This window comes from Bubalus bubalis, chromosome 17 (assembly GCF_019923935.1).
Source record: "Bubalus bubalis isolate 160015118507 breed Murrah chromosome 17, NDDB_SH_1, whole genome shotgun sequence".
Classification (NCBI taxonomy): Eukaryota; Metazoa; Chordata; class Mammalia; order Artiodactyla; family Bovidae; genus Bubalus; species Bubalus bubalis.
This window is the reverse complement of record NC_059173.1, coordinates 15,573,664-15,594,910: the sequence shown is the minus strand read 5'-3', so window position 1 is coordinate 15,594,910 and position 21,247 is coordinate 15,573,664. Positions and strand designations below refer to the sequence as shown.

The 21,247-nt window shown below is 41.9% G+C and overlaps 2 protein-coding genes across 15 annotated transcripts in view; one reads left to right on the top strand and one right to left on the bottom strand.

The window, feature by feature from the left end:
- The window catches only part of TAOK3 (TAO kinase 3), a 191,634-nt gene extending 185,642 nt beyond the window's left edge, over positions 1–5,992 (top strand). For all 14 annotated transcript variants that reach the window (XM_044930154.2, XM_006074237.4, XM_044930150.2 and 11 more), the window contains 2 exons: positions 3,443–3,625; positions 4,624–5,992. In XM_044930154.2, coding sequence (XP_044786089.1) covers positions 3,443–3,625; positions 4,624–4,785 — 345 coding nt within the window. In that variant the 3' untranslated portion in view covers positions 4,786–5,992. The remainder of the gene's footprint in view (positions 1–3,442; positions 3,626–4,623) is intronic.
- A 7,152-nt stretch (positions 5,993–13,144) lies between these two features.
- On the bottom strand, positions 13,145–17,700 carry PEBP1 (phosphatidylethanolamine binding protein 1). The gene is made up of 4 exons (XM_006074234.4): positions 17,455–17,700; positions 16,206–16,315; positions 15,713–15,813; positions 13,145–14,112 (listed from the first exon to the last, which is right to left on the bottom strand). Exons 1-4 carry the CDS (start codon positions 17,587–17,589, stop codon positions 13,895–13,897), a joined length of 564 nt encoding a protein of 187 aa, XP_006074296.1. The 5' UTR covers positions 17,590–17,700; the 3' UTR covers positions 13,145–13,894.
- Between the last annotated feature and the right edge of the window lie 3,547 nt (positions 17,701–21,247).

The window sequence follows — 21,247 nt, the reverse complement described above, 5'->3', positions numbered from 1 at the left end:
ATTCATTAGCAAAAACCATAAATCAAGAAATGTGATTTAAAATGTATAACATAACCACATTTATTTAAGAACATATTTCAATATTAAATGCAGTGCAAAACCACAGTTACTTTTGCACCAGCATAATGAACTGAACTGAACTTAAGTCATGTTGAGGGACTTCCCTGGCAGTCCAGTGGTTAAGATTCTGCACTTCCACTGCAGAGGGCGAGGGTTTGATCCCTGGTCAGGAAACTAAGATCCTGCATGCTGCATAGTGCAACACACACACATATATGTATGTATGTGTATGTGTGTGCATATATGTGTGTGTATGTATGTATGTATATATATAAGTCATGTTGAGCTTGAAGACCTGGGAACCATCCAGATGAAGATATCTCATATAGAGTGGATAAGCTAGCCTGGATCTCAGAAACAAAGTCTGAAATAGAGGTGTGGTTATGGGAAGCATTTGTAGAAAGATGGTAATTGAAACCTTTGAAATAGATGAGACTCCTTAGGAAGGGAGGTTAGAAGAAGAAGACTAACAAAGCCCTAAGGAGCACCCACATTTAATGACCCACTGAGGGGTAGAGAATAACTGGAAAAGGAGAGGAAGGAAGGAAAAACCAAGAGAGTTCAGTGTCTCAGAAGACAGGATAGATTCCAGGAAAGAAGCAGCAGCCCACGGTATCAAATGTTGCTGGGAGGGCAGGTAAGATAAGCGCCCCTTCAGGATGGTCAGAGATGAGATGTAGAATCAGGACAAGGAGTGCATACAGGGGTTAAAGGTAAGAAGGAGAGAATTAGCAGTGGGGACATAAAGATTGGTGGGATTCCAATAAAGATTGGGTTTTGTTCCTATTTGTAATTCTCAGCATCTGCTACAATGCCTAGCATCCAACAAGTGCTCAATGGATGTTTGTTACATAAGATGAAAGAGAACAGGATCAGGAATATAGGTTCATGATTGCCCTTGAATTAAAAGAAGAGAAATAACCCTTCCTTCTGTGGAAGGGAGGAGATAAAAGTACAGATGATAATTACAGCTTCCTTTACTACCCACTTACCATGTGCCAGGCACTGTTGTAAGTATTTTGTGTTATCTAATTTTTGTGAATCCCCTCTAACCTTTGAAGTAGTTACTTTTTTTAAACCCTGATTTACCTGTGAAGAAACTGAGGTTTATTGAAGTTGTTACTTGCTTAGGGTAAGGATTAATAAACTTTTTCTGTAAAGGGGCAGATGGTAAATGTTTTAGGCTTTTGTGGACCACAAAGTCTCTGTCACAGCTACTCAACTCTGCCATTGTCATACAAAAGCAACCATAGATAGTCCAGCCATGAATGAGTGTGTCTGTTCCAGGAAAACTTCATTTACAGAAATAGGCAGCAAGCCAAATTTGCCCTTTGGGCCATAGTGTACCCACTCTTGACTTAGAGGGTCATTTACTGGTAAGTAGCTAATTAGTGATGGAACTGCGATATGAACACGTTTGGGGGGGGACCCTGTAAACCTGTATGCCTGGCCACTACTACATTATGCTGCTTCTGTCACATCCCTTTCTTGAATTTAACCCAGTAGAGGGAAAAACCTGATATTTACCTATACTTTTATAAAACTTCTTAATGGATTTGGTATGTGCAACTTTGGGTTGATGAATATCAAATACTGGAATATCCTCTGATTTCTAGACTGACACTTTTTTAGAGTCAGAGCTGGTTAAGAGTAACATAGTTACTGACATTAATAATGGATTGCCAGAAATAAAAGAAGACAGAGGTAATTCAGTGGTCTGAATTGTCCAGAGAATGAGCCTCTGGCCAGTACTCATGACAGTTAACCAAACCAGGTAGAAAATAATAGACTTCATTCCCTTTATTGGTAAGAAGCCTCCCATATCAAGAGGGAATCAAGAACAACTTCACTGGGAGCCGTTTGGGCTTTATCTGAGCTGTTGCTGCTACAGAGTGACCATTCTTTGTGTCTAGTATCTCTTCTCCCTTCACTTGTGATTGGGAAAATGAGAAGAATGGTATCCTCTCTAGTGGGTTTGAGTGAAAACTGGTTAGGATTAATTATTAGAAAGTACTTTGGAAATATGACTCCATTATTTATTTTGTGTTCCTTTGATAGAGTATATTTCTCCAAAAGTACAAAAGAAGACACTATAAAAATAGCTTTATAAAACTATTCTAATAACATTTCAAAAAGCCATAACTCAGTCAAGAGATTAAGAAATGTGGTTACTTGTCATAACTTATACAGAATAAGGAAGGCAGTTTAAGGTAGAAAGTAAATATCTTGGCTAAGCGGTCTGTATGGAAACATGCCAATATACTCAGGGTAGACAGAACTGTCTAATTCAAGGGTTCTAATCTTATAGTTCCCAGCTGAACTGAGGGCCTGCTAAATCTAGACCAAACTAAACCAGGTGGGGCAGAAGGGCCATCATCCCTAAACACAGTCCTGCTAATGGCCCTAAATTTTCGACTGTACTTATTGAAAGGTTGGTGTTTCTGCTGGTTGCCTTGGCCCATTCCCCACACAGGATCAGTATCCTGGTGAATAAATAATACAAAGTACGGGTGCTGCAGGGAGCAAGGAAAACTTTACCTAGATTTCACTACTTCAAACTGGAATATGCCCCTTAAGATTATCTAGGCTACCTTCTGTGGGGAAGAGATTTTGAACCACTTGAGTTTTTGATGGCTGGCCAGCAGGATAAAGTATAGCCAATATTATAGGGACCAACTTTACTTGCTAGGAACATAATGGTACTGTGGTATACTCCTCAAATGTTACGGAGATTGGACTCTTCTTCTTCTTCTTCTTCTTAGAGCTAAGGATATCTAAATGTATGATGGTTTGGGGCTTAAAGATATCTAAATATGGAAATGGTTAGTCAAAATAATGATAGCAGCTGCTGTTTACTGATCCTTTGGTGTAGACATCAAGAACTATGCCTAGAATTTTATATGAATTTTTTCATTTAATCCTCATACAAATCTTAGAAAGCAAGAAATATTATTGTTACTTGCTTGAGATGGAAAAAAAAAGAGAGAGAGAGACTTGGAGAGGTTAAGTAACTTAGTAAGGTGACACACCTCAGTGAATAGTGAGGCTAGAATGCTCAGGAGTCTGCCTCAAGGAAAGCCCACAGGCTTAATCTCTGGAGTGTGGCACTTTCCTGGCTAGTGTAGTTTGGAGAAAGCCAGATTTCCTTAAGAAAAGAGTGTTTTTGCTTTCTTAAGAATGTTTTTTTTAAAAATGGAAGTGTTTTTAGAATTTGTAGCCCATCAGGCAGAATGTGCTATCTTTGATTTGTAACTCTGAATGTAGCCAGGACGTCTGTTTTCCTGAGGGGCCCAATTCAGTCCAGACAAGGAAGCATCCTCCCTTAGTCACCATGCACTGTAAGCTAGGAGCCAATCACAGTATGTGTCTTCTGTGCCCGCAGTTACGGCTAGATGAGGCTCAAGAAGCAGAATGCCAGGCCTTGAGGCTACAGCTCCAGCAGGAAATGGAGCTGCTCAATGCCTACCAGAGCAAAATCAAGATGCAAACAGAGGCACAACATGAACGTGAGCTCCAGAAGCTAGAGCAGAGGGTGTCTCTGCGCAGAGCACATCTTGAACAGAAGGTATGAGCGTGTTGCCAAGGGGTCCTGTACCACTGGACAGAGGTTGGGCGTGACCCTTGTTTGTGTAATGGGGGGTCAACAAGGTGCTGTTCCCTTTGTACCTTCTTTGACCCTCTTAGTGCCTGAGAGGTAGGCACAGTCCCCATTCCACAGGCAGGACGCTGAGGCTCAAAAGGCTTAGATTACATGCGTAAATCTGATCCCACAGCCTGAATTCTACCCTCCACCTTCACAGTCTGAGGGCTGACACAGATAACTAGGTAGCTGATTTGACATATAAAAGGTATTCTAAGTTGATAGTATGGCCGCTGAATGGCCCAAGGAAGCCAAATGCAGATCTGGTTTTTGTTCTCAGCTGTTTCTAAACCAAAAGAAATCACCAGCAGAGCTGTTAAAAAAAAGTCAAAATGAAGAGAGACTGATATTGCTATACTTAATGTTATCAGATTTTTAAATATTTATTGCTTTTAGATGTTACAAGGAATATGAAGTAGAAAAGATGCCATAAAGCATCTCAAAGCCATTAAGTGTGTATTTGCTTAACCAGTTATTTGGGGTTTCTTCTGGTAGTTCCCAGAAGTCAATGAGAAAGACTATTTTCCCAGCTCCTGATCTAGAACTAAATTGCTAATGACCCAGGGGGCTTTTGACTCTCTCTGGGAAAGCTACATAATCTAATTGTGCTTGAGTGTCTTTTAGCTTCTCCTGAACCATCTCCTGCTGAGACGGGACACTGACCTAGATCAGTCCAGCTGCTTGACTTGCTAGCAGGGCAGTGCCAGCCCTAGGTGGCCCCAGACATTTTTATTCTTGTGAGCAACTTTTAAATATGACAGATGAGACACACAGCATCTATTACAAGACTCTCCCAGCCTGCCCTAGGCTAGTTTAACGCTTGGTTCCCGTGTGTTTGTGTGTCATCTGTGTGCATCTGTGTGTATATGTATGCCTGTTAGGAGCTTCTTTCCATTAAGAACTGCTCATTGTGCTTATTTCAGATTGAAGAAGAGCTGGCTGCCCTTCAGAAGGAACGCAGCGAGAGAATAAAGTACCTATTGGAAAGGCAAGAGCGAGAGATTGAAACTTTTGACATGGAGAGCCTCAGAATGGGATTTGGGAATTTGGTTACATTAGATTTTCCTAAGGAGGACTATAGATGAGATTAAATTTTTTTGCCATTTACAAAAAAAAAAGAAAACAGAAAAAAATTCAGACCCTACAAAACCACATTCCCCATTTTAACGGGCGTTGCTCTCACTCTCTCTCTCTCTTACTCTTACTGACATCGTGTCGGACTAGTGCCTGTTTATTCTTACTCCATCAGGGGCCCCCTTCCTCCCCCCGTGTCAACTTTCAGTGCTGGCCAGAACTTGGCCATCTCTTCTATTCATAGTACACGTCACAGTATTGATGTGATTCAAAATGTTTCAGTGAAAACTTTGGAGACAGTTTTAACAAAACCAATAAACCAACAACAACAAAAAAAGTGGATGTATATTGCTTTAAGCAATCACTCATTACCACCAATCTGTGAAAGTAAAGCAAAAAATAATAATAATAATAATAAATGCCAAGGGGGAGAGAGACACAATATCCGCAGCCTTACACCTTAACTAGCTGCTGCATTATTTTATTTTATTTTATTTTTTGGTATTTATTCATCAGGAATTAAAAAAAAAAACAAAGTTTTATTAAAGATTGAAAATTTGATACATTTTACAGAAACTAATTGTGATGTACATATCAGTGGTGACATATTATTACTTTTTTGGGGAATGGGGTGGGTGGGTGGGGTGAAGAGATCTTGTGATTTTTAAGAACCTGCTGGCAAGAGTTTAACTTGTCTTCAGCATATTCTGATTGTATCATAATCATTTTCTGCTGTTGCAGAGGATGTGAATACACTTAAGGAGCTCACAGAATCCCAGTAGCACAAATTGGGCTTTGGCAAATCGTGTATTTTGTGTATAGAAGGAATTTAAGGAGAGGTATTACTTATTTTCATATTGTATTTTAACTGTTTCTCTGATCAAATTTTTTTACTTCCTCCTCTAGTCCTCCCCACCTCCCTCCTTTTCCAATTCAGTATTTGGAGTTCAACACTGTCTCTCAATCAGATCATCTTGATCTTTTTTCTTTATTTCCCTGCCCCTCCCTAAATCCCATATCTTGGTCATAAATATTGCATTATTCACACTTTCAAACTGTGTATTTTCTTACAATAAAAAATGATGGAAAAAAAAAAGGCTTTACTTCTTTTGCATGCACTTTAAAAAAAAAAAAAAAAAACATTTTTCAGGTTCCAAGGAAGAGCATGATAACTGTCAGAGCTTTTAATTATATTTGTAAATAAAAGTGTTCATCACATTGCCTTGCTGTGTTCTTGTAGCAGGAAGTTTCCTTTCTAGGTTCGTCAGTTCCTAACGCAGAAGGAGAGCCGACCTCCAGAAACCATTCTCCATGGCCCCTCAGGAAGAGCCATTCAAGATTTTCAGGTAAAGCTGTGTCTTCAAGTTCTTCTACAGAGCTGAAGATGGTGTCACACTGTCTGAAGTTGTCAATTCACCTTTTTACCCTTAAGAATAGAAGGTGGCACATGTCACACACACACACACACACACACACTGTGCCAGTCGTAGGAGCATGTATTGCTGAGAGGAAGTTCAGTTCAGTTCAGTTCAGTAGCCCAGTCATGCGACCCCATGGACTGCAGCACGCCAGGCTTCCCTGTCCATCACCAACTCCTGGAGCTTGCTCAAACTCATGTCCGTTGAGTCAGTGATGCCATCCAAGCATCTCATTCTCTGTCATCCCCTTCTCCTCCCAATTTCAGTCTTTCCTAGCATCAGGGTCTTTTCAAATGAGTCAGTTCTTCGCATCAGGTGGCCAAAGTATTGGAGTTTCAGCTTCAGCATCAGTCCTTCCAGTGAATATTTAGGACTCATTTCTTTTAGGATGAACTGGTTGGATCTCCTTGCAGTCCAAGGGACTCTCAAGAGTCTTCTCCAACAACACAGTTCAAAAGCATCAATTCTTCGGCGCTCAGCTCTCTTTATGGTCCAACTCTCACATCCATACATGACTACTGGAAAAACCATAGCCTTGACTAGATGGACCTTTGTTGACAAAGTATTGTCTCTGCTTTTTAATATGCTGTCTAGGTTGGTCATAACTTTTCTTCCAAGGAGTGTCTTAATTTCACAGCTGCAGTCACCATCTGCAGTGATTTTGGAGCCCAAAAAAATAAAGTCAGCCACTGTTTCCCCATCTATTTGTCATGAACTGATGGGACCAGATGCCATGATCTTAGTTTTCTGAATGTTGAGTTTTAAGCCAACTTTTTCACTCTCCTCTTTCACTTTCATCAAGAGGCTCTTTAGTTCTTCTTTGCTTTCTGCCATAAGGGTGGTGTCATCTGCATATCTGAGGTTGTTGGTATTTCTCCTGGCAGTCTTGATTCCAACTTGTGCTTCCTCCAGCCCAGTGTTTCTTATAATGTACTCTGCATAGAAGTTAAATAAGCTGGGTGACAATATACAGCCTTGACGTACTCCTTTTCCTATTTGGAACCAGTCTGTTGTTCCATGTCCAGTTCTAACTGTTGCTCCCTGACCTGCATACAGGTTTCTCAAGAGGCAGGTCAGGTGGTCTGGTATTCCCATCTCTTTCAGAATCTTCCACAGTTTGTTGTGATCCACACAGTCAAAGGCTTTGGCATAGTCAATAAAGCAGAAATAGATTATTTTCTGGAACTCTCTTGCTTTTTTGATGATCCAGCAGATGTTGGCAATTTGATCTCTGGTTCCTCTGCCTTTTCTAAAACCAGCTTGAACATCTGGAAGTTCACGGTTCACGTCTTGCTGAAGCCTGGCTTGGAGAATTTTGAGCATTACTAGCGTGTGAGATGAGTGCAGTTGTGCGGTAGTTTGAGCATTCTTTGGCATTGCCTTTCTTTGGGATTGGAATGACAACTGACCTTTTCCAGTCCTGTGGCCACTGCTGAGTTTTCCAAATTTGCTGGCATATTGAGTGCAGCACTTTCACAGCATTATCTTTTAGGATTTGAAATAGCTCAACTGGAATTCCATCACCTCCACTAGCTTTGTTCATAGTGATGCTTTCTAAGGCCCACTTGACTTCACATTCCAGGATGTCTGGCTCTAGGTGAGTGATCACACCATCATGATTATCTGGGTCGTGAAGATCTTTTTTGTACAGTTTTTCTGTGTATTCTCACCACCGCTTCTTAATACCTTCTGCTTCTATTAGGTCCATACCATTACTGTCCTTTATTGTGCTCATCTTTGCATGAAATGTTCCCTTGGTATCTCTGATTTTCTTGAAGAGATCTCTAGTCTTTCCCATTCTATTGTTTTTCTCTCTTTATTTGCACTGATCACTGAGGAAGGTTTTCTTATCTCTCCTTGCTATTCTTTGGAAGTCTGCATTCAAATGGGAATTTCTTTTCTTTTCTCCTTTGCTTTTCACTTCTCCTCTTTTCACAGCTATTTGTAAGGCCTCCTCAGACAGCCATTATGCTTTTTTGCATTTCTTTTTCTTGGAGATGGTCTTGATCCCTGTCTCTCAGAGAAGTGAGGCACCTTAAAGCAGGCTATGAAGAAGACATTATAACCAAATTTTGAAATGATCCCACTGTAATAGTAGATACCCCGTCCCCTCAAAGTCAGCTTTTATTAGAATAATTTTATGCACATGACAATGAGGGAGTAAAATATTAATATATAACTTCTAGGGTATGGTTTTTTGGGGTCAAGACAGTCTCAGTAAGATTTCATATTCTTAGGGTTCTGAGCCCTGGTCATTGAGAACTGATCTCTAGCATGAAGAGTTAATCAATTTATTTATTTTTGGCTGTGCTGGGTCATTGTTGCTGCACGTGGGCTTTCTCTGGTTGCAGCAAGCAAGGGCTACTCTTGATTGCCCTACGCAGGCTTCTTGCTGGGGTGGCTTTTCTTGTTGTGGAGCATGGGCTCTAACGTGCGCGGACTCAGTAGTTGTGACTCAGTTGCTTAGTTGCTCACCTGGGATCGAACCCATATTCGTTGCATTGTCAGGCAGATTCTTAACCAGCGGGCCACCAGGGAAGTCCATCCTTTAATAATTAACATCCAGTTTCCTAAGCAGCTTAGGTCTTTAAAATTCCCATATTAGGTACATCAGAAAGTAATACTGGAAAAGGCTGTACTGCATTATGCTTACCATGTGATAGAACTCTATAAACATTTTGTAGATGAGAAAGTAAGCTCAGACCAGGGTAAATGGAGGCAACAGAGTCTGAATTGAGACCTGATTTCTGAACCCACAGTCCTAAGTATAATCACACTGCCATGCAAAGGGACATTAAACTTCCTGTAGTTTATTTCATCCATTTCTGTCTGTAGTGAAAACTAGCTAGCTAACTTATGTAAAGGCCTTATGTCTGTGAGATTATAGGTGCTGAGCTTTATAAAAATTCCCTCTCCACAGTTTTATCAATGATATGTCCCAAGGTGGAGTTATCAGAAGGAATGTGGGTTTGTGATCCTAACACCTGGTACAGACTGTCTTCCAAATCCTAGTACCTTAGGCAGTTAAGAATAGACAGGGACCAGAATAGTAGCTAGAAGAGGTATGAAAGTACTGGGGACGGGAGCAGAGAGCCAGTGTCTGGTATTATTCCAGCATATACTAAACTCCCCTGAGTTAATTATTACAGGTTTGTCATAATATTTTAAGGGCTGCTTCCCTTTGGTTTGCAACTGTTCACTGAATATTTACTGAGTACCTTGTACGTCAGGTGCAATGCCAGATGCTTAAGCTCTGTCAATGTATCTTAACCTTAAAGATCCTCACCCAAATGGAGCTTACATTAGAAGTAGGAGGAAAATGATGACACATAAGAATTACAATTTTAAATGATCTTAAATAGAAATAAGTGCTATAGATAAAGGAAAGAGTAAGGGGGGCTCAGAAGTGCCAGGATCAGCATATGTTCAGCTCATTCATTCAAGAAATATTTATTGAGCATCTACTGTGTGCCTGGAGATGTAGCAATAAGTAAGGTGGATGGGGTCTGCTCATGGTTTAAATCTCCACTGAAAAGTAAATAAGCATGGAGTAATTTAAATCAATAGTGGACAAGGACAGGTGTGACCAGGAGTTTAAAGGAAAAATTACAGTCATAGGGAATATCAGAGAATACTTACCACTGATGTCTAATTAACTGAGTAAAAATGTATTTATTGAACTTACCACCAACTGTAATTAGTTGATTAAATATCTACTGAAAAAAGTATTCCTGGGTAGCTGAAAACATGCACATGTAAGAATTACATATACCTCTGATTTTAATTTAGTAATATATTTGCCATAGAAATGAAACATAAAACATTTTTCTGTTGTTTTATCATATCAATAAAACCTAAATCCCACCATATCAATAATTATTGTTGTTCAGTCACTAATTCGTGTCTGACTCTGCAACCCCCTGGACTGCAGAATGCCAGGCTTCCCTATCCTTTACAATCTCCCAGAGCTTGCTCAAACTCAAGAGCATTGAGTCAGTGATGCTATCCAACCATCTCATCCTCTGCACATGGGTAGGAAGACTCAATAGTATTAAGATACATATTCTCCCTAAATCCATCTGTAGTTTCAATGCAATCCCAATAAAAATTCCAGCAAAGTTTCTTATAGGTATTGACAAACAGATCCTAAAATGTATGTGTATAACCAGAGCAAATTTTTAAAAGATGAAAATTGGATGACTTACTCTATTGATTTCAAGAATTGCTATAAAGCTACAGTAATCAAGACACTTTAATATGGGCAAAAAGATAAACACAGAACAATGGGACCATGCAGACAATTCAGAAATAGATTAATACATATGGTCAATTTACATATATTTTTATAAAGGTACAACTTAATGAAGAAAGGAAAATCTTTTCAGCAGATAGTATTGGATCAACTGGACATCCACATGGGAAACACTGAACACCAATCCTTATTTCACTATCCACAAAAATTAATTCAAAATGGATGACAGATTCAAGTAAAGAATCAAACTATAAAATTTCTAGAAGAAAACAAAATTTTTGTGAGCTTGGACTAGATATGGTCTTAAGAGTCTGTGTTCACCAGGGATTGAGGGCCTCCAGAGTAACTGCCATGTTTTCTATAATTGGGTCAGTATGATGAGCAGCTCCCAAGGGTTCAGATTTATTAGAAATACTGGGCTCTGCAGGGCTGCTAAAGCTGCACCATGTTACAGAACAGACTCCTGTGTCTTTCTGTTCTAAAACCTATAGACACACTTGTGTAGCCTTTAGGAAAGTGAGCCATTTGTAGACATGATCCTTGTATGTCAGTCAGGTCAAGTTTATTCATCTGTATTAATCCATTTAATCTAAACAGATCATTTTTTGGTTCTCCAAAACCCTTTGAGGTAAATAAGGCAGATTAATGATTCCCTCCCGCCCATTTTCTCACATGAGGATGCTAAACCTCGAAAGGAATTTGTGTGCAAGTGGGTGAAGTGGTGATGAGCTGGCTCTGAAGCCAGAGCTGCATTCAAAACCAGAATCCCCTACTTCTAGCTGAAAGTAGGGGATTCTGAGAGCAAATTCACTTCTTCCAATTTAATAGGTGAAACAGGGTATCCCCTTGCTTCTAAGGTTATTAATATGTGCTTTCATATGTATTCTTTGTGTGTGAACTTCTTGTGCATACACTTCATAATTTTGGTTGGGCTGCTTACCTGTTGCTGAATCATTTTTGGGTCCATACCTGTTTTAACAAGGAAACTAATAGATTACTATAATTCCTCATTACTCTTTAGACTCTGTATCTAGAATCAAAAAAATACTGTGGGTTAGCAGATTTTTTAAAACTCTCAAAGAAAACAGAAGTTTAGAGAAAAAGAATAAATGATTTTAAATATACATAAATATCAAACTGTTCAAACATGTAGTTTGAGAAAACTGGTAAACAAACGAGAAAACTGGTAAGCAAACGGAAAAACAGGTGCTTTCATGTACCACTGACATGAATATAATCAGTGATATTTTTGGAGGGTGGTTTATCAGTATCAGAACTGAAAATGCTAAGGATTTACTCCCACTGAATTACTCACAAAAGCATTTTATACACATAGAAACGTTTGCTGAAGCACTTTTTAAAACAGCAAATAACCAGAAATAATCTAACCACAGAAGGCACTAGACTGGTTAATTATGGAACATCTATAAAGTAGATAATTTGTTCAAAATAATGATATGAATTGTGGTGACCTGTAACCTTAAGACATATGACATGAAGGTACATTAGCTAGGGGGAACAGTACAGAACAATGTATACCAGTGTATAGAAGACTAAACAATATACATGCAGATATATGCTGATATGAGTATTTACATTTGCTTGCTGAAAGAAAACAAGTAACTGCTAACTGCCATGGAGGAGGCTAGGCATTTTCTTTACCATTTGCCTTGTCTTACCAAGTGCATGTCTTGCTTCTCACACTAAAAAAAAATATATTTATGTATGTATGTATTTGGTCGGGTCTTAGTTGTAGCATGTGGGATCTTTCAGTTGTGGCGTGAGGGACCTAGTTTCTCAACCATGGATTGAACCCAAGCCCCCTGCATTGGAAGCCCAGTCTTGGCCACTGGACCACCAGGGAAGTCCCTTACATTTATTTTTAAGGGCAATAGGGTAGTCATTCCCTTTATAGCTTTTGTTTTACAAAATATTGTTTAAAAGTTGAATTTTAAAACCCTGAAGTTAAAAAAAATTATGTTCTCCCTTACTCATCCCCAGAGATTACACGAGGCAACATTTCCCAACAGTTTTTTCAGAGGAGGTACTGCAGCCAAAGGTGGGGGAAGGCCCAGCCCTGCTGACACCTGCCAGGTCTGGCCAGGATGCTTCTCCATTACAGACCAGGTCAGTGAAAGAGACGACCGTCTCCCCTTCCCCCGCTCTTTTGGTATAGATCTATATGGATCACGGTCGGAACAATGAGAAGCATGGACTAACTTCTTAGTCGTTGTTGTGGTTTCTATACTGAACTACACCAAAAGGGAACGTTTTCAACCAGCTTCACTCTCAGGTTGGAAAGGACCACTTACAAAATACAAAGGTGCTTTACAGGCAAGATTTGGCCTAAAGTTTTGTGACTTTAAGACCTCCAGTTTTAATAGTTGCTCCTGCTGTTGTGTAATGACACGTATATAAGTATGAACCCCTTGTATAGTTCCTAAATCAAGTCCCAGTCGTCACTGCTGATCAGGGAAAGGGGCTACTCACTTAACAGATGGTCAGGGTTTTTTTTCTTTTTGGTCTGCACCACATGGCTTGCAGATCTTCCCCCTATCAGGGATCAAACCCAGGCTCCCTGCAGTGGAAGCATGGAGTCTTAACCACTGGACTGCCAGGGAATTCCCTAGAGATTCTCTCTTGATGTCTCATTATTTATGAAACCCCACACTGAAAAAGGCAAAGTATCTGAAGGCCGGGTTCATCTACACAGTGTTTTTATTTTTATTCAACTATAAGCAAACAGCAAAATTAACACAATATTCACCAACTCCAGACTGGTTTTCTTTTTTAAACCAAAGTGTAATCAATTTAACAAGCACAGACTTTCAGATTCTGATAACCTCTTACCCAGCCCTGCTGCTCATCTAGATGGCCAGGCTTTAACAGCAAAGCAATTTCTTCTACGGAGCTTTTTCCAGTATTGCTCTTTAAAGGAGCCACAGTGGGACACTGACACGCAGTAACCAGCCTGAGACGTTGGGGGTTAGCGGACATGCCGGCCCCTGGTTGTCTTGGTGAGACAGAGCCGTGAAAACACATGCCAGTATGTACCTTCACACACAGTTCTGTGCTCAGGCTCACAAAGGCGAAGACAGTCAATCTCTTTTTTGTTTTCAACCTCCCTTAAAGACTCTTTGAAGTTCTGTTCTAATACTGCAGACCTGGTCTTTTTACCAGAATTTTTTTTCTTCTTTAAAGTCTGGGTTGTTGTTCGTCTATTAACATTTGGATAAACTGCATCACAGTACCAAAGAATCCCCCACCAAAACGGAGTTCAAATTTGATCAAAACATAACCCCCCTAACATTATACAATACAGGCAGAAGGAAAGAAAAGTCACCCTAAATCTAAATCTGACCACTCAGGGCTTAGGCAGAGAGATGGGGGAAAATCTACATGCATCACTAAACTGAAACACTGGGAACTCTGGGACGGTGTCCATCTCCTCTACTTCCCAGACAGCTGCTCGTAGAGCTTGGGCACATAATCATCCCATTCGGCCTGGTAACACGTTCCAGCCACTGGGGCCCCAAGCTCATACTTTTTGCGGAAAGAGGCCACCTTGAATTTGCCACGGTGGTCTCCAGATCGGTTGCTGAGAATGGGCTCATCACACTTCAGTGGTCCTTCCTGCTCGTAAACCAGCCAGACGTAGCGGTGCAGGCCTGGAGGGAGAGGCAGGAGGGAAGACATACACATAGCTAAGCATCTGAGAGGGAGATGTCACCCATTTTCTGAGAATGCACCAACTCGGAGGGACCCAGACCACCCCCCATTTATGAGAGGGGGCTAAGTTCACTGCAACTTTATTCACAACAGCCTGGAGGTGAAAGCACTCCAAATGACCACTGACAAATGAAAAGATAAACAAAATATAGTATATATGTATGGTGGAATATTATTCAGCCTTAAAAAAAAGGGCAGGAAATCCTGTCCCATGCTACCACATGGATGAATCTTGGAATGATTCTATCAATACATATGGCATGGATCTTATATGGAGCTACTGAAACTTTCTTTCAGTATACTGCTGAAATACTGCTGATTAGAGTATAGAAGTTTTTCAACCATTTTGGACTTCTATGACTCAACAATTCTACTCCTAAGTATTTACCCAAGGAAAATGGAAACATGCCCATAAAAGGACAAGAATGGAAATAGCAAATTTATTCATAATATCCAAACACTAAAATGCAAGCCAAATGTCCAGGGAATGGCTACACAAACTGTGGTATATTTGCACAAGGGAATACCACTTGGCAATGAAAAGGAAGGAGCTACTAATCTCACTTGGATGAGTCTCACAGACACTACCTTAAGTCCAGAAGACCAGTCACAAATGCATACTGCATGACACCATTTATAAGAATACAAGAACAGCAAGAGTAATCCATAGAGAGAAGAGCCAGAAAATCATTAGCTCTGGGGAAATTTAACTTAAAAAGTCCCTTAAGAACCTTCTGGGGTGACAGAAACATCCTACATCTTATTTCCCATGGTGCTAACATGAATTTATGCACCGGTCAACATTTATTGATTAAACCCTTCTGATCTGTATGTTTTATTATATGTAAATTATACCTTACTAAACAAATGTGAAAAGGAAAAAGAAGTGAGTCACTGAAGCTTTTTTTGTTAATGAGAACACAGCTGCTACTTGAGAGAACTGCTTTATTCTCATAGGTATACTTTCCATAATTAAATTGCCTGATTTTATAACTGGCTCTAGAGAACTTAAAGAGATGCTTGGGACAGAGGTCCCTCTTATGAATGCATGAGAGGACTTTGAGCTTCTGGGCCTATAGATAAAACACCAGGTCCCTTGTCAGGGACCTTCTTGTACCTCTTCAGAGTTAACTTATGGGTGAACAGTGTGTACAAGATCAAGTGTTCTGCCTCATTCCAGTTCCTTGTTCCAGGAAATGGAAACACATGTCAGGCACAACATGATAACAGCGCATCTCCCACCATTAGCCTAGGCAGCACTGACCCAACTTGGCAAGGTCCAGTACACTCTTCTCTAAAAGAAGGTCCATCTAACCAGTGCCCATGGTTCTGGCCACAGGACACTACAATGGGTCTGAGTGTCCCTGACAGGCAGCTGCTTTAGAGGGGAACTGAGTTGCCTAAAATCTTCACTAGGGTAAGGACTCTCATAAATATAAAACTCTAAAAGCTAGACTAGGATTTTGTAGCACTTTATATCAATCCTAATATGCACCCAGGCTCCCCTCCCATCTCCTTTCAAATGCAACCTTTACTGACCTGTGCCCTTGGGAGGCCCAGAGCCCACATAATCGGAGAGAACCGTGCCACTGCTGATGTTGTTGCCCTTCATGTTGACCACAAGGAAATGGTGCCATTCCCTGCATGGAGGAAGAGAGGACCATGAGCATCACAGGAAGTCGGTACATACTCACAGGCGAAGTCAGCCAACAGAACTTTAATTAGGGACACCAAAGTCTGAATTTCATGTAATGTCCACATGTCACAAAGTATTATTGCTCTTTTAAAAATGTTAAAATCATTCTCAACTCATGGGGCTGTACAAAAACAGGCCTGGGCAGATCCAGCTCTCGGCTATTCTAGAATCTTGCTCTAGGGAGCAAAAAGCACACTCAGGTTTAAGCATGGAAGTGAACACCCCAAATCGAGTCTATTTCTTCCCACACAGCATGTCCAGTAAGGGACTTACACAGTGCAAGAAGCACTGGGTCACACTGGATGACCCACTATTCCCCATCTTTCTCCAACTTGCCTGTATTTGGGGTCCTTCCTGCTGGGAGCATCCGGATCTGTCAAGACCAAGGTGTACAATTTACCTGGATCAAGGCCATCCCATGTAATGCTGGTGGGCCGGTTTTTAACCTGTAGGAAGGAACAGATTTGGAGCTTAAAAGTCAGAAATGCTGAAGAAACCAGCACTCTTTCTTTGACCTTGGATTCCTCAAAGGTCAAGCACAGAAATTATTAATAAAAGCTCAACTGTACTGACTCAACAAAGAACCCAGAACTGATGTTTAATATACGTTATTTATTTTAGTCCCAACAACACTATGGGGCTAGTATCCTAGCATGTTATTAACAGAAAGAGGTGGGTCAGGATTTCAAGGGTTGCTGACTACAACCTTACATTATTTGGAATGACACAATCTCTAGACTGGAGACCACATTATCTGGGGCCTGCTAAAGTGAAATCTGAATTAAGTGTATATTTAAAAGGGCAGAGAAAACCAAGATGGACAGACGTGGACAGTGAGTTTGGCAAAAAGAGGCTGCCAGACGGGCACTTTACACACCCAAAACAATAAATTCTGTAAACATCTAAATTAATAAACCATCTGAGCACTGTTTATTCGCACTGCTGCCCCGAAGCTTCAGGACCAACTACTGGCCACGGTGTCCGGGCACCTAGTTCCTCTACTTGGCAGCAGCCAGAACCTGGTTAGGCCTTAGCCAAGTGGGGATGGTGGGGGGGTGCAAAGGACAAACGGTAAAACACGGCCGTTACCCTCGAGCCTTCCAGCTGCAGAACGCACCTACCTTTGGGTGGCTTCCAGCTCCAGACCGTTAAAAACAAAGGAGGAATCACAGGGCCCTGCTGCTCACTGGTTACATAATGCGTCAAATGCCCTCGGGTGGGGCTTTTACTCCCCATACTGCGGCCTAATATTCCGGGCCGGGAGGGGACGCTCTTGGGGCGTGAGCAGCCACTGCCCACTTCCTCCGGGGGAAGGCCTCCTCCCCTGCCTGCTCCTCGAAGTCCCAGGAGAGTGTATCAATTTCTTCCACAGGGCAAGCCCCGCCCGCCACGTGCCAGGTTCCGGGCGCTGGTTACGGGGAGGGAGAGGTCAGCAGGCCTGCGGCTTGGGCACCGCGACTCCCTTCCCTAAGTAGATCCGGCGCACTAGAGGCCGGAACGTCCTCCCCACTTCCACTGGGTCGCCGACCCACGGACCTGAGAGTCTCCCAGCCTCCAGGAGCTGCACCCCTTCCGCCCTCGGTACCTGGGTGGGTGTCAGCACTTTGCCCAGTTCGTCGACCTCCGCCCCGCCGTATTTGACCTGCAGCGGGTGCTGCGGCCGCTCATCCACTTCCTGCAGGCTCAGAGGCCCGGACCACTTGCTGAGGTCCACCGGCATCGCGGAGCCGAGCGGGTCAGACAGCAGAGAAAGCGGCTTGTGGTCTCACAGCAGTCTGCACACTGTACCAAGAAACCTCAAGTCACACGGCCGAGGAGGGCATGCGCCTGAGCCACCGCCCCGCCTCATCCCTGCTCCTCCAGTCACCGGCGGGGAGGAGCCCCACTCTGCTCTCTGATTGGCCGAGCCATGTAGCGCGGGCCGTCCGGCGCTCCCGGGTCAATGCACCAGGCTTGGCCTTTCTTTTTGCAGAGGGAGATCTAGCTACTCGCTGCCGGAGGAGTTCCCAAGAGTTATGACTGAGCTTGCAAGACTGTTGTTTCAAGAATTGCAATTGAGCTACTTTCGATTTTTTTTTTTAAGCTTTTTGCCTTTTTCTTTGTTCAACCTTATAAATGCAGAAATGGTAAGGCCTCGCCTTTCTCTCGCACTTCTTAAAGCAACCCATATTGCCCCGCCTCGTTGTACTTTCGCGCATGCTCACTGGCTTCTGTAACGGCCCGGAGAGGGTTTTGGGGGGAGCTTGTCAGCGTTGTTTTCAACCGGGAGGAATATTTGCACATGCCGTTTGATTCTCTTATCCCCTCTTGCATCTGCCTCCAATGCGGGAGACCCGGGTTTGATCCCTGGGTCGGGAAGATACCCTGGAGAAGGAAATGGCAACCCACTCCAGTACTCTTGCCTGGAAAATTCCATGGACTGAGGAGCCTGGTAGGCTACAGTCCATGGGGTCGCAAAGAGTCGGACACGACTGAGCGACTTCACTTTCTGTCTGCGCTTTTCTCAACTGGCAAGAATATTTGCACATAGCGTTTGATTCTCCTATCTGCACTTGGTCTTGCCAAGATTTGGAAATTTTTTTTTTTTTAACTTGTGAAACGAGGAATGTTGCTCACCATCTAGTGTGTGTTGTTTTTTTTTTTTTTTATTAATTTTTATTGGAGTATAGTTGCTACCATCCGGTTTTAAAAGAATGAAGCCAGCCACTGCATTCCCCGGTCTACAATATAGGGTACCCTGAAAGGTATTCGGGACAGAACGAGGCACTTTGTGCTTTGGGGAAGAAAGGGCAAAACTATTAGATAATTAGATATATTCTAAGATAATTTTTTTTAATTAATCCAGATTCTTGCATCTTTCCATACTTTTTTTAAAAAGCGCTAAAATCATGAACTATTTGCTCCTAGAAGCAACCTTATACTAAGACTTAAGCTTGATCGCACATACCCCTTAGCCAAAATTACATATGTACTGGCTTCTCCCCCTTCCTCTTCCAAGCAGTTCCTCAGAGCTATGCTGTGCATTTTTGTTTTAGTCAACAAACCATAGTTATTATTCCTCCTTTGTTGACAAGTGACTCTGCCTCAAAACTGCTTTCGTTGTGGCCACCAGATGCTTTATTTTTGCTAAATATGATGGGCACTATTTACTAGTCCTTACCTAATATGACCTTAAGGCTTCCCTGGTGACTCAGACATTATAGAATCCATTTGTAATTCAGGAAACCTGGATTCAATCCCTTGAGGAGGGCGTGGGGACTCACTCCAGTATTCTTGCCTGGAGAATCCCATAGATAGAGGAACCTGGTGGGCTACCATCCGTGGGTTGCTAAGTGTGGGACACGACTGAAGAGACCATAGGACAATTTTTGACATTGATCACTACCCGCCCCCCAAGTTGTTTGTTGTTTTTTAGTTACTACTAGGAAATAATACAAGTGCTTTGTAGAAAATTAAGATTAAAAAAATCCAAAGAAATAATTAAGAATCACTTCTATTCCACTATTTAGACATAAACATCGGTAACAATTTGGGACATATCTTTCCAATTTTAAAATTATGAATAGAAATAATTTTGTTCTGTTTGTTCACCAAAACAATTACATTTACTTTACCATTGTAGAATATTTGTATTAAAAATAGATCTTCATGAGACTTCCCTGGCAGTCCATTGGTTAAGGCTTCTCCCCAAATGCAAGGGGTGTGGGTTCAGTCCCTGATGATTGGGGAAATAAGATCCCACATGCCTAGCAGCCAAATAACCAAAACATAAAGCAGAAACATTATTGTGACAAATTCAGTAAAGACTTTAAAAATGATCCACATACTGAAAAAAAATTTTTTTAAACTTCATTTCTTTAATGGTTTAGATGCACCACAATTTATTCACTTCTTTATGTTGGACATTTGTGCTTTTTTGTTGTTTTTTCATTTTACAAATATCACTGAAATGAATGTGTGTGTGAGAGAGAGAACTAGAACCACTTCCATTAAAACAATGGTTGAAAGTGAAAGTCACTCAGTTGTGTCCAACTCTTTGTTATCCCATGCACTATACATTCCGTCAATTCTCCAGGCCAGAATACTGGAGTGGGTAGCCTTTCCCTTTTCCAGGGGATCTTCCCAACCCAGGAATTGAACCCAGGTCTCTCGCATTGTGGGCAGATTCTTTACCAGCTGAGCTACAAGGGAAGTCCAACAATTCTGCAGTGGGTAGCCTATCCCTTCTCCAGAGGATATTCTATACCCAGGAATCAAACCGGGGTCTCCTGCATTGCAGGAGATTCTTTACCAACTGAGCTATCAGGGAAGTTGGAACCAACCAAACTATATTTACTACCATCCACTGTGTGCAGATCAGCCTGTTCCCATAAGGACTGCTGCCATTACCAAGTGCATGCTCCCTATAGGTCAGTTCATTCCAAGAATGACTAACATTCACCAAGCATCCACTGTAGGTATACCCCAGTAACAACAATTATTATCACTAAGCACTGCGTGCAAGGCAGTGTGCTCCAGTGAGAACAACTTCTGTCACCTGATGGTTATCACTTCCCCATGCGAGGCCTTGCCCGAAGACCTTGATGCTCAGAGTTTCATTTCAGCCTCACACCAATCCCATGTGCGAGGCACTGCTCTTCACCCATTTCATAGATAAATAAACTAAGACTTGGAGAAGTAGAAGTGACAAAGCAGGTTGAAAGCCCACCTGGCCCCCAGTGTCAGATGGACATAAAGTCCTTAAGCATGCTTTAGCTGGAAGTGCTGGCAGTAGATGAGGCAAGCATGGTCTTTGACTCCAGAAAACTTTCCACTGGTGAAGGTTTATACAGTAAATCACCATTACGACCCTGCCCGGCTGCCATGAGAATGCAACTCTCACACCTCTGACTGCAGGGAGAGAAGTTGGCCAGGGCCCCCACTGCTGGTCTCTGCTTTGAGGCCAAGACTATGCTTTGGCAGACTGCCCACAGCCCATGACCAAACTTGGCAGGATCAAGCTGCCACAGCTGGGAGGCTCAGGGCTTCTCTGTGGTCAGGACCAGCTTGCCTGTTTCCTTGGAACTGCACCTCAGGCTAGGTTACTGCCTTCCCTGGCTCAGGTTCTCTCCCCATTTTTTCTCAGTCATATCTCCTAATAAATTCCTTGCACATTGAATCCCATTTTGTCATCAGCTTCTCAGATGACCAAGAGTGACACTCCCAAGTTTAAGAGACAGTATGAGGACCACCTACAGTGGGAGCAAGCTTGAGGTGTGTTTGAGGATTCTGGGCTTGGACCAGTGAGCAGACTGGTTTTGCTATTAGGTAGGGGCAGATGGATGATGTAGCAAAAGGACAGCGAAAGGAAAGTCCTCATTTTTTTTTTAACATATAAA

Coding starts and splice junctions, on each gene's coding strand:
- PEBP1 (XM_006074234.4), bottom strand. CDS start 17,589: ATGCCGGTGGACCTCAGCAAGTGGTCCGGGCCTCTGAGCCTGCAGGAA. Junction 15,814..16,205: donor AGGAAGGACCCCAAATACAG/GCAAGTTGGAGA, acceptor TCCTCCATGCAG/GGAATGGCACCATTTCCTTG. Junction 14,113..15,712: donor TGGGCCTCCCAAGGGCACAG/GTCAGTAAAGGT, acceptor CTCTCCCTCCAG/GCCTGCACCGCTACGTCTGG.